The sequence below is a fragment of the Podarcis filfolensis genome, assembly GCF_964270895.1.
Source record: "Podarcis filfolensis genome assembly, chromosome: 14".
Lineage (NCBI taxonomy): Eukaryota > Metazoa > Chordata > Lepidosauria > Squamata > Lacertidae > Podarcis > Podarcis filfolensis.
This window is the reverse complement of record NC_139616.1, coordinates 9,835,457-9,847,817: the sequence shown is the minus strand read 5'-3', so window position 1 is coordinate 9,847,817 and position 12,361 is coordinate 9,835,457. Positions and strand designations below refer to the sequence as shown.

Genomic DNA, 12,361 nt, shown 5'->3' with positions numbered 1-12,361 from the left:
TAAAATCATTAACACTTCAAAAACTAAGACAGACAACTAAATTACATCTCTTTGTAATCTTGGTGAATTAAAAAAAAACTTTCCGCTTGCATCTAAAGTGAGGGGTACCTGGCTAATGGCAACAAGCATGGAGTTCCAAATATCAATTTCTTGCAAATCTGGAAGAGTGTTGTGTGGCACTTGTAAAAGTGCAGGTTCTGCAGATCAAGGCAATGGACTAGGCACACATGGGGCAAGATGCTGTCTTAAGTAAATTGGTCCCAAGCTAAGCTGCAAAGGGATATATATATATATATATATATATATATATATATATATATATATAGTTAAACCTTGAACTTGGCCCAGTAACACTGACAGCTAGTGCAGCTGTTTGAGAAGAGGCATTATATGCTGGCAGAATTTCAATCCTGTCCGCATTCTGCGCTAACTGCAGCTTCCAGATCAACTTCAAGGGAAGCCCCACATAGAATGCACTGCAGTAATCCAGTCTTGAAGTTACCAGTGGCTAAACTGCTTTGACCAAGGTATCCCAGTCCAGGAACAGTCACAACTGTTTTACCATCCCAAGATAAACTAGCTATGCCTTGTTGTTTGTCCCCAGCATCCTATAATCACAGGGCAAACTGCTTCAAATCAAGAAGTTTCTGTTTTTCTTATCTTGACTTAAAGGGTTGTGAATGAGGTCATTAGAAAGAGACTTTGGTGACAAGGGGGCTTTGTTTTTGACACATTAGGGGCGACTGTACAGTTTCATTAGCTGAGTCTCCTGGAAGTCACAGAAATGCGGCTTAAGGAAGGAGAAAGGAGTGGAATTCTCGGAGCTGTATCCCAGCTGTTGTGATTCCAGAGTTTATCTTAAAGACCATTAAAGGTGCCCTTAATCTAGCTCTCCTTGAACAGGGGTTGACTTCTGTCCTGTTTTTGCAACTCTCTAATTTATTTGCTTTTCTTTGTTTATAGCAGGTGTGGGGGACCTTTGGCCCTCTAGGCGTTGCTGAACTACAACTCCCATCAGCTGCAGCAAGCATGGCCAGTGGCCAGGGATAACAAGAGCAACATCTGGAGAGCTTAAGGTTCCCCATGCCTGGGAGAGCAAGAGTGTGAGAGAGCACTAGAGCACAATTCATGCACGTTATAAAGAATAAGAAACTAGATATGGACATATAGTATATAGGAAAGGAAATGAAGACGGGGGGGGGGGGGTAGCCTGCATATTTTACAGTGACTTTTCGACCAGTATAATGCCATGTGCCTTACTGAATGGGCATTGCCAGTGTAACTACATACCCAAAAAGGAAACTCTAATAAGTTGGCTAGGAAACAAAGGAAAACGCCTTATAACAGCTCAGATAGCTTTGTCCTATTTAGTCCAGCGCTGACTGTTATTTTTATTTATTTAATTTATACCCCACCTTTCCTTCCAAAGGAGCTCAGGGTAGCAAACAACAAGTGATTAAACCATAAAAGAAACTTTTAAAACAACGTGCAACCTTTAAAACAGATGCAGATCTCTGCTGAAAAAGTTGTTGGGAGAGGAAGGTATCTAGTAGACACTGAAAAGGCAACAGAGATGGTGTCTGTTTAATATGCAAGGGGATGGAATTCCAGAGGCCACCTGGGACTCTAGTGACACAGATGGATCCAGGAGCTCCTCCAGACTGCAAACCTGCTCTTTAATGGGGAGTATGACCGCATTCACAGCTGGCAATTGACTCATTATCATGGTTTGGGAATCGCCTGCCTACAGCATCTCCATCTTGCCAGGATTCAGCCCCTTAACCACCATCATCCAGCCCACCACTTCACACCCACTCCTGATTCAAACAGAAGTAGAGCTAGGTCATCAGCAGCATGTGGATGAGACCTCATCCCAGATCTCCTGATGACCAATCCCAGCAGCTTCATATAGATGTTAAAACAGCTCTGGTAGAAAGGATGGTACCCTGCTGCACCCCAAAGGACAGCTGCAGGGGGGGCACTGCAAAAGATAACCACCCAGTGCTATTCACCCTGAAGACAGGATTGGAACTACTATGGAGGAGTGCCTCCGATACCCACCCCTCTGTTGGCTCAGAAGGGTACCATGGCCAATGCTCCTTTGAGAGATCAAGCAAGAAAATAAGGGTTGCATTCTCCCTGTTCGTCTCCCAATAAAGGTCATTCCATTCAGGCCAATTCAGCCCCATATCCCAACCTGAACCCAGAGTGAAAAGGTTCAAGAAAATCTGTTGCGTCTAAGAGCACCTGCAATTGCTACGCTGCAACCTTCCTGATCACCTCCTCTGAAAAGCTGGCATTTGTGACTGGGCAGTAGTTGTCACAAGCTTTTTCAAAAGTGGTTGGATGGCCATCTTTCAGGATGGCCAGGACAACTTCCTCCCGCAAGGATGCATTGACCACACTCTGTGTCTACTCAGACATGCCCGCTTAGCAGGCTTTAATAAGCCAAGAGGCGAAGGGTTTGAGGAGACCATTTCCTGGGTGACATGAAACTTGTGCACCTCACCAGGCTGCATCAACTGAAACTGATCCCAGGAAGTTTGCAGGTGCTGCAGTGAGCCTGGATGTGGCACTGAGATTGCTATGAAGGCTAGCGGCCTTACCCACAAAGTACTTGTAAAAAAAACCCACAGCGGGCTTCTGACTGGCAGCCGTGCTCCACGGTCTCAGGCTAGGATATTCTCCCTCACCTGATGCCAGAGAGGTTCTGCATGCACAACATGAGCTTTGCCACTGAGCTATGGTCCCTCCCGTTATAATTATGGTGCATTTGGGGGCTAGCATGCAGCCCGCATGGCACAGGTCCAGCCACACCCATCTCCTCATGGGCATTCCCAGACAGCTCCTTGTGTCTTTTTGTTCCCACAGACTTACATCCGGAGCATGGACAAAGACTTCGTGGCAGCCACCATCCAGGCCATTGGCCGTTGCGCCACCAACATTGGCAAAGTGCGTGACACATGTCTCAATGGCCTTGTGCAGCTGCTGTCCAACCGAGATGGTGAGAACCCTTTTTCAGCTAGGAAAATGGGGGGGGTGGTGGTCCAGAGGGTGGTGGCTTGAAATGCAAGAGCTCAGTTCTTAGTATACACGTTGGCATATAGTTTGTGAATTTTTTATTGGAGCAGAACTCTGTGGAGCACTGAAGCTCTACCTTATGGCTGTGAGAAGGGCTACACACCCCTGAGATTGCCCAGGGCACAGTCATGAGATCTACAAACTTGGTTGCTTTTGTTGGAAGTTTTTAATTGGAGGCTGGGAGGCCACCTATCAGGGTTCCTGTAGGAGTGGATTTCCTGTGTCAGCAGAGGGTTGGACCACATACTCTGTGATTCTACAAAAGGAACACTGCCACTGGGGAGATGAGAGGCAGATTGAGCATCCTTGCATACAGCCTTAACACTTTCCCCATCCTGTCACCCTTTACTTAGAGCTGGTTGTGGCCGAGTCTGTGGTTGTCATTAAGAAACTCCTGCAGATGCAGCCGTCTCAGCACAGCGAGATCATCAAGCACATGGCAAAGCTGACCGACAACATCCAGGTGGGGGCCTGAGCTGGCAGAAGATGTTCTCCTGATGGGTGGGCTCTGATGAGGAAAGGGTGGGGGAGTGGGAAAAGCTGGTCCGGGGATCTCAAGAGGAGATGCAGTGCTGTTTCTTGTGCATAGGTACCCATGGCTCGTGCCAGCATCTTATGGCTGATCGGCGAGTACTGTGAGCATGTGCCCAAGATTGCCCCTGATGTGCTGCGTAAGATGGCCAAGTCCTTCACCAGTGAGGAGGACATTGTGAAGCTGCAGGTCATCAACTTGGCAGCCAAGCTTTACCTGACCAACTCCAAGCAGGTAAAGATCTTTCCGAGAATTAAATAGGAGTGGCAGCTTTCCCGTTGAATGCAATTAGCGGGGTGGGTAGGATTGCTGTCTGCATGCCAAGGGCACATATTTAATGGTTCGAATCCCCGTGACGGGGTGAGCTCCCGTTGCTCGGTCCCTGCTCCTGCCAACCTAGCAGTTCAAAAGCACGTCAAAATGCAAGTAGATAAATAGGTACCGCTCCGGCGGGAAGGTAAACAGCGTTTCCGTGTGCTGCTCTGGTTCGCCAGAAGCGGCTTAGTCATGCTGGCCACATGACCCGGAAGCTGTACGCCGGCTCCCTCGGCCAATAAAAGCGAGATGAGCGCCGCAACCCCAGAGTCGGCCACGACTGGACCGAATGGTCAGGGGTCCCTTTACCCTTTACCTCTGGTTTTGTGCTGAAGGTGTTAATCATCTCAAGGCAGAGGAACTTTGGACTTGGGGCTGGGGCAAATGTGGCCCTCCAAGCCTCTACTTGGCCCTCAAAACTCTCCAGTGGCCCTGCTTCACATACGCGTTGAGTGTTTTGCCTTCCTGGAATCCTATAATGTGTCTTGCTTGCCTAGATAGGGGACGAAGGTGTCTGAGAGAGGGAGGGAGGGTGGACAGGCCATAGAGTCTTAACTGACTTGGGCAGTTCACCTCCCCAGAGCTGGAGATGAAGTCTGGGACTCATTTTGCCACTGTGCTTCTGAGATGCTCCAAACGCCTCTGGAGCGCAGCTCTGAAACAAGCCTCAGCCAGTTATGTTTTAACACACGTAATGTTATTTATGTATTATTTCAGAACATCTCTCTTCCACCTTTCTTGACATAAATAGATTTCCCAATTCTCTAGCGACTGAATATGTGTGATAGAAATAATGAAAACCCACACATCCAGCAGCTGTAAAAACAGCAAGAGTGGCATTAAAACATAATTTGTGCAAAAACACAGGAAAATAATGTGGCACCAAAAAGTAGGTCCCAAATGAGTTCCATAAGAAGGGCAACCCACAGTCAGTGGGGCTACAGTCAGGGGGCTGTCACCAAGAAGGTCCTACCTTTGATCTATCTGTTTCCGCTGGGGCCGTTCCTCCTCTCTCCCAGCTCCCCCCAAAAGGGGGGTTGCACCAAACACAGAGAAGCATGAACAAGAACTGAAGCTTCAGAATGGTGCTGGTTTTCAAAGACATCCATCTTTTTTATATAAATTGGTTTCTACACACACACACACACACACACACACACACACACACACCCCACTCCTTCCAGGCAAGCAAGAAGCATTGTTCAAGCACGGGGATACATTCCAGCCAGGGAATACACATGAGGAGGGTGTGTCCTGGGCAGTGTTCCAAGGGCCAGTTAGAGAGGCTTGGAGGGCCACATTTGGCTTCCAGGTCTGAGATTCCCCACCTTTGAGCTAAGTTCATAGTAGACCCATTGAAATTAGTGAATCTAAGGCGGCTGTGCCAATTTATTTGGACACCAAAAAACTGATCCGACTGTGTGGACTGACTTGTGTTTGTGTTGTGGGGGAGCAAGAGGCAAAGGACATGCCCCATAGGTGCAAGAATGCACTTGAGCGCCATATTCTGTTATGCCCCTATTTTATTTTAACATACTTCTTAATGCCGAAATAGGCTTCTAAGAAATTTGCAAGGTAAAAAAAACCAGTCGCACCAACATTAAAATTTAAATATTCATAATTAAAATACTCAATGAAGCAATCCCATGAATGCATTTTTTTTAAGCACCCTTTTTGCTGTAGTTCTGTATTGGTTTGTTTTCTGCCTCTGGCCTAAGAGACTGTCAGGGAGGCCACTGGCTTGCCCAACTCTTTGCCAGGGCCCAATTCCTCTTGCACAATGCTGTCTTCTCTGGCACAGAGCAAACTGCTGACCCAGTATGTGCTGAACCTGGCCAAGTACGACCAGAATTACGACATCCGGGACCGTGCCCGCTTCATCCGCCAGCTTATTGTGCCCACCGAGAAGAGTGGGGCCCTCAACAAGTACGCCAAGAAGCTCTTCCTGGCCCAAAAGCCCGCCCCAATCCTGGAGTCCTCTTTCAAAGGTAGAGTGAGGTGCCGCGTATAAAAGGAGCAGCCGAGGGAACAGGTCATGGGTGTGTTGATGGTAGCACAGCAGGGAGAAATAGGTTCTCATTCAGAATTAACCTACAGGTTATATAGACAGAATTTATAGACGAATAAATGAGTAAGTTAATTTGGAATATGCAGAAAATATAAAAAAATTAAGGAACCGCAGAAAGAGGGGAAGGAAAGTCGAGTTTCAAAATGTTAAAATGATTGTAAAATTATTGCAATGTATAAAATTGAAAATCATTTTTTAAAAAAAGAATTTATAGTTAGCCAACCAAGAGGGGTGTTGGGTGGTGTTGCCTAGCAACCGGCATGATCCTTGCTGAGGTAACTCTTGCTCTGATTGGTTGTGTAGTTCTGTGGGAGTTTCCCCCCTGTAAGTGTAGTTGTTGAACGTCTCCATGCTATGAATTAGGCCTGTAAATAAAATGAAACCCCCCCTGTTTGTTTCTCCTCGCATTTTATACTGTTTTTGACCAGTTTAAAGTATTATCAGGATTTATGTTCTCTCTGGGCTCCACCTGCTTTACTCAAATCACTCTGCCTAACGAAGGGCCACGGGTGGCGGGGAGGCGGTGCTGTTGGGTGGGCTTGTGTGGATGCTGACGCTTTGCTGCTCTTTGCAGACCGTGACCACTTCCAGCTGGGCTCGCTTTCGCACCTCCTCAATGCCAAGGCCGTAGGCTACCAGGAGCTCCCGGACTGGCCCAGCGAAGCTCCTGACCCATCCGTGCGCAACGTGGAGGTATTGGCTTCCCCTCTGCCCAGGAGTAATGGGAAAGCTGGCATTTCTCTGAGAAACATTGTGAAATGGCTTGCCAGCCCTTTGCACCTGAAAGGGAGTCACCAGTCCTTGCTGACAATGGCTGCCAAGACAATGGTTCTGCCTGCCCCGCCTTCTTTACAATGGTCATAGTAGTAGTACAGGTGAAACTCGAAAAATTAGAATATCATGAGAAAGTTCATTTATTTTAGTAATTCAACTTAAAAGGTGAAACTAATATATGAGATTGACTCATGACATGCAAAGCGAGATGTGCTTCCACTTCTCAGAGGTTCAATCTTGCTCCATTTGCAATCCTTGTTTTGCTGATGTCCTTGAATATTCTAATTTTCTGAGATGGTTAATTTGGGGTTTTCACCAGCTGTACACCATGATCATCACAATTATAGCAAATATAGGCTTGACATATCTCGCTTTGCATGTCACAAATCTATCTCATGTATTAGTTTCACCTTTCAAGTTGAATTACGGAAACAAAGGAACTTTTCCACAGTATGGCATATTTTGGAATGGCTTATCTTCCACGATAAGGCTTGGCATATCTTGCTTTGCATGTCATGAATCAATCTCATATATTAGTTTCAACTTTTAAGTTGGATTACTGAAATCAATGAACTTTTCCACGATAGTCTAATTTTTCGAGTTTCACCTGTCGTAGTAGTACAATTTTTCTAGAAAAAGAGGTGCCAGAACTTGCCATGAATGCCTCCTTTGTTCTCTTAGAATGGCAATGTGCCCACCTGAAAGTTCAGGCAAGTTCCAGCTGAAAAAAGTTGTTGTTGTTGTTCCTGCTGCTGCCCTAGCCACTCTGGGCAGCTCTCAACAAAATATTAAAAACACAATAAAGCACCAGCCATCGAAAACATGCCTTCAGATGTCTTCTAAAAGTCAGATAGTTGTTAATCTGTTTGACATCTGATGGGAGGGTGTTCCACCACTGTGGAGGCCCCTGAGTGTGGGCCACTCTGATTGTGGACTTCCCATAGGCCAAGGGTAGGGAACCATTGGTTGCCCTCCAGAAGTTGCTGAACTGCAACTCCCGTCCACCCCAGCAGGCATGGCCAATGGTGAATGGGAGTTGTAGTTCAGGAACATCTGGAGGGTTCATCACAGCTGCCATAGGCATCTTGTTGGCCATTGTGAGAACAGGATGCTCGGCTTAATGGGCCTTTAGCTTGATCCAGCTCTTGTGAATCTTACCAACACCCCTGCTTTTTTGCCCCTCCTCAGGAAGAGTCATTCGGCCCCATAGAAAGCAACATTGGGCTGCTGGGCGAACGGATAGAGGTGGTGTTTGCTGGTGCAGTGATGCTCTTCCCCTCTTGCTCTCATGCTGCTATTTCCTTCCTCTTCTTCCTCCTCCTCCTCCTTCAGTTTTCTTCTCTGCACTGTAGCTCTGACTGTGTGTGCAGTGTGTTCAAACTAACCTTTAATTGACCAGTTAGGACTAATGGACTGATATGCCTTTTGATCAGCTAAAGATCGCCCCTTTCAAAAACAGCAGGTGGCAAACACAATCTTAGCAAAGGTATTCTCATGTTCTCTCTCACCTGGGAGGGAATGCTTTTTCTGAGATGGTGACTTCCATGATGTGTGTGCATTTATTTATTTATTTTTGCTGCTGAACTGTTTGGTTTTACCCCACTGCAAATCTAACCCAATTTTAAGGAATCTGTTGAACAGCTAAGCTGCATTTAACTGGGTGACAGATTGCCTTGAGGCTTTCAAACAATTCTGCCATCTCCAGAAGTGTGAGCCAGCAGGGTCAGGTGATATATGGTCCAGTACTGGGTGTAGATCAGCAGGGAGCGGAGGAAATCATTTCAAGGCCTTACTCAACCATGGAACTTGCTACTGCTACCTTCCCTTAGATGGAACCTACTTCACTGGGTTGTTGTGAGGAGAAAATAGAATCAACTCGTGTTTGCTACTCTAAAGTAGAGGGAAGATAGTATGCAGAACCTCTAGGTACATGTACAGTGGTACCTCGGGTTACAGACGCTTCAGGTTACATATGCTTCAGGTTACAGACTCCGCTAACCCAGAAATATTACCTCGGGTTAAGAACATTGCTTCAGAATGAGAACAGAAATTGTGCTCCGGCAGCACGGCAGCAGCAGGAGGCCCCATTAGCTAAAGTGGTACCTCAGGTTAAGAACAGTTTCAGGTTAAGAACGGACCTCTGGAACGAATTAAGTACTTAACTTGAGGTACCACGGTACACATGTCTTCTTCCGGCCATCTCACCAGAGCAGGCCTTAGGGAAAGGCTATAACTTTCTGTGCAGAATGACCCAGATTTAGTCCTTGTCATTTCCTGTTAAAAGGGTCAGGTTGCAGGTTATGAGGAAGATTTTGGAGAGCTGCAGTCAGTCACAGGAGACAGTCAGTCACTGGACAGGCTGTGCTTTGCTGCAGTGATTCCTTCCTGGATATTATCATCACCATCAGTTTATTGATACACCACTTTTTAGCTAAGGCTGAAGCAGTGAACAGATTAAGAGAAAAGAAAATATAGTAAAGCTGCAGTCAATACACAAGTACAGTAAATCAATAAAAATATAAAATAGCAAAAACCCAGGTGTATCATGAACCACACTCTGTGCATTCTTGAATTGGATTTGTGCTGTCACTGCAAATGCTAGCACAAACAATAGGCTTCTCCCTGGAAACAACTGCAGTTGTGGCAAAGTTCTTGCAGTTGCTAGCCATGAGTGGGATTAGCTGGCTCAACCTGTGAATTTCCTGCCATAGAGCCATGCGTGCTTTGAGTGCATCAAGCAGGATTCCAAAAAACCTTGACTCATCTTGGCTCACCCTTCTGAGGGCTGCTCCAGACAAGGCTATATTCCTACATGGATATCAACGCCATGTAGAAAGTGCACATCATATGCCATGTGCACTCCTTATGTGCAACAACTGCATGTGTCTCTGTTTCACCTTGTGCACACATGGCATTAAACAACCTGCCTTCGATTTCAGCAAATAAGCACATTGCATGCTACAGTGTGACATGGCACACTTGTTTTTTATCTTATCTGATGCAGAAAAAAATTAACTCCCTTTGGTATGATGTGGATCTAAGTCTCTCATTCTTCCGGGCTGTTCTTTCTGGTCCCATTTCAATTCACATGCAGGCCTTTTTAATGTGCTCACTTCTGTGTAGTGAAATCTCTCTCTCTCTCTCTCTTTTTCTGCTCTGGCCAGGTTCCAGAATGGACCAAGTGCACTAGCCGCGAGAAGAGGAAGGATAAAGTTGAGAAGCCCTTCTATTCTGACTCAGAGGGAGAGTCCGGGGCAACAGAATCTGCTGACAGTGGTGAGAGGAGAAGGGGCCATTGCTCAGGGTTAGAATACTTGCTTTGCATGCAGAAGGTCCCAGTTTCAGTCTGACATATTTGAGTTTCAAAGAGATAAGATAGCAGGTGACAGGGAAAACCTGTATCTGAGACTATGAAGAGCTGGCAGTGATGAACTAGCTCAGGCATAGGCAAACTCAGCCCTCCAGATGTTTTGGGACTACAACTCCTATCATCTCTAGCTAATAGGACCGGTGGTCAGGGATGATGGGAGTTGTAGTCCCAAAACATCTGGAGGGCTGAGTTTGCCTATGCCTGAGCTAGCTAGATGAATCCATCTGATCTGCTATAAGGTAGCTTGCTGTATTCCAGCAGTTTTCACTAGTTTGTAATGGTGAAACACCACCAGCACACAAACACTAGAGGGTGCAGTTTTCTTCGGTCAAATGCAAGCACTTTCCAGACTTTATTTCATACTGTCTTGTGTGTTGCCTATCAGTGGAAGTGGATGATCAAGCTTAAACCAGCAGCTCTGACATGCGAGAAGTCTGGAATTCTGAAATCACCACGGCTTCTGCATGTGGGCAGCACGTACCATATTGGGCTCCACTCTTAAAGGGAAGGGACGTAGTATTGGTGTTTTGCAACTTTTTGACCTGTTGCAGGACCTTAGCCAGACCTTAGCAGAGTATATGCAATCGGTTGCAGGCAGGATGGATGAAGCAGGAACCAGTAACTTGTTACTTATAGGTGTTTATTATATACAGTGGACTTCAAGTTACTATTTACAGGAACAGAACAGAACACGGATCTTTAACTAGCTCTCTCACCACACGACTCTCACACTAACTCTTAACTCTCAACACCCTACTAACACATTCCAGTCTGTAGGCCATAAATCATTATTCCTGTGAGTGAGCTTGACCAATGAGAAAGCTGTCTCCAGCCCTCTATATCTCCAGGCAGATTTTACTCCTTTACAATGTCTTGGCTGTCAGCCAAACTCCTAATTGACTCGGTGTGAAGCTGCACGTATTCAGATTCCCAGCACGTAGTTCAGTTGCAGGCAAAAAGTCGCAGGTTCAATCCCCTGCCTGAAACCCTGGAGAGCCTGCTACTGGTCCATGTACTGAGCTACTTGAACCCAAAAGTCCGACTTGGTGTAAGGTAGACCAAGGAAGACCAAGGAAAGGAGCTGGGCACCCGAGCCACTGAAGATGCAGGTCAGTTGCCAGTAGTTATCTTGAGAATTAGTTGGATTGCCTATAGGACACAAGGATGGCCCATAGTAGGGTAGTGGTGGCTGGTCCATTAGGGCAAGTGGGGCAATGCCCCACCAACCTCAGTCTGCCCTCAGCTAGTTCCCACCTACCTATTTACAGCTAGTCCCTGCCTGTCATCTTCCCCTTGCTTCATCTCAGAGGAGGACAGGAGCAAAACTAGAATTCATGGCTCTGCCTGTCATTAGGCCTGACACCCTGCCTTCCAGCCACCCCACCAGTCTCCATGGGCACCAACTACTGCTGCAGGTGTTCTAACACAAGGTGCACCCAGCTGCAATGTCTATGAGGATGTGAACGACTTCCGTGCAACAGGGAGGCAGGGTCTTTTCTGTGGCGGTGCCCCGTGTTTGTGGAATTCCATCTCCTAAAACAAGACTGGGGAACCTCAGGCCTGGGAGGCCAATTGCAGCCATCCAGCCCTCTCTGTCTTGGGGCTCCACTCACACCATGCCCTCCCAAGTCACACCCTCCACCCTCCTCTAGTCATCTTACCTGGTCGGAATGAGTCTTTGACCTGGGCTAATATCACCTCCTTGCCTTGATGGAGGATGAAGAATGGTGTGTGTGTGTCTGCAGCTACTTTGGCCACACCCACCATGGTACAAGGCCCCCGGGACATTACTCACAAGGAAATGTGGCCCTCAGGCTGAAAAAACCCAAAAGGTCAGCCTGGCATCCAACCTGCATAGTTTTTAGGCTCCAGCTCTTTGCAGTTATTTTTTAGCCAGATCTTTTGATCGGTGCCTTCATCTTGAGTTGCACCTCTTTTTCCTGTGTTTTATGGTTACTGTGATGTATTTATTTATTGCATTTATACAATAAATGCCCCCCTTTTCCTGCACAACCTGTTGCATGTGTGTTTGTAAGTGTGGGGCTCCTCCCCCTCTTTCTCTCTCTTCCTTTTTTTGCCAGAGCCTGAGACAGTGAGTGGGTCTGAAAGCGAAAGCGGCAGTGAGAGTGGGTCTGGTTCTGGCAGTGAAGAAGAGGAGGAGGAAGATGAGGAGGAGGAGGAGGAGGAAGAGAGTGGGGACCAGTTGGAAGAGGAGGAGGAG

At 46.8% G+C, this 12,361-nt stretch overlaps 1 protein-coding gene across 1 annotated transcript in view; it reads left to right on the top strand.

The window, feature by feature from the left end:
• AP3B2 (adaptor related protein complex 3 subunit beta 2) overlaps nucleotides 1-12,361 on the top strand; it is a 55,010-nt gene that overhangs the window by 23,954 nt on the left and 18,695 nt on the right. Inside the window, exons 13-20 of the mRNA XM_083584550.1 lie at nucleotides 2,872-3,004; nucleotides 3,435-3,544; nucleotides 3,671-3,847; nucleotides 5,730-5,916; nucleotides 6,571-6,689; nucleotides 7,959-8,015; nucleotides 9,935-10,046; nucleotides 12,222-12,361. Coding sequence (XP_083440676.1) covers nucleotides 2,872-3,004; nucleotides 3,435-3,544; nucleotides 3,671-3,847; nucleotides 5,730-5,916; nucleotides 6,571-6,689; nucleotides 7,959-8,015; nucleotides 9,935-10,046; nucleotides 12,222-12,361 — 1,035 coding nt within the window. The remainder of the gene's footprint in view (nucleotides 1-2,871; nucleotides 3,005-3,434; nucleotides 3,545-3,670; nucleotides 3,848-5,729; nucleotides 5,917-6,570; nucleotides 6,690-7,958; nucleotides 8,016-9,934; nucleotides 10,047-12,221) is intronic.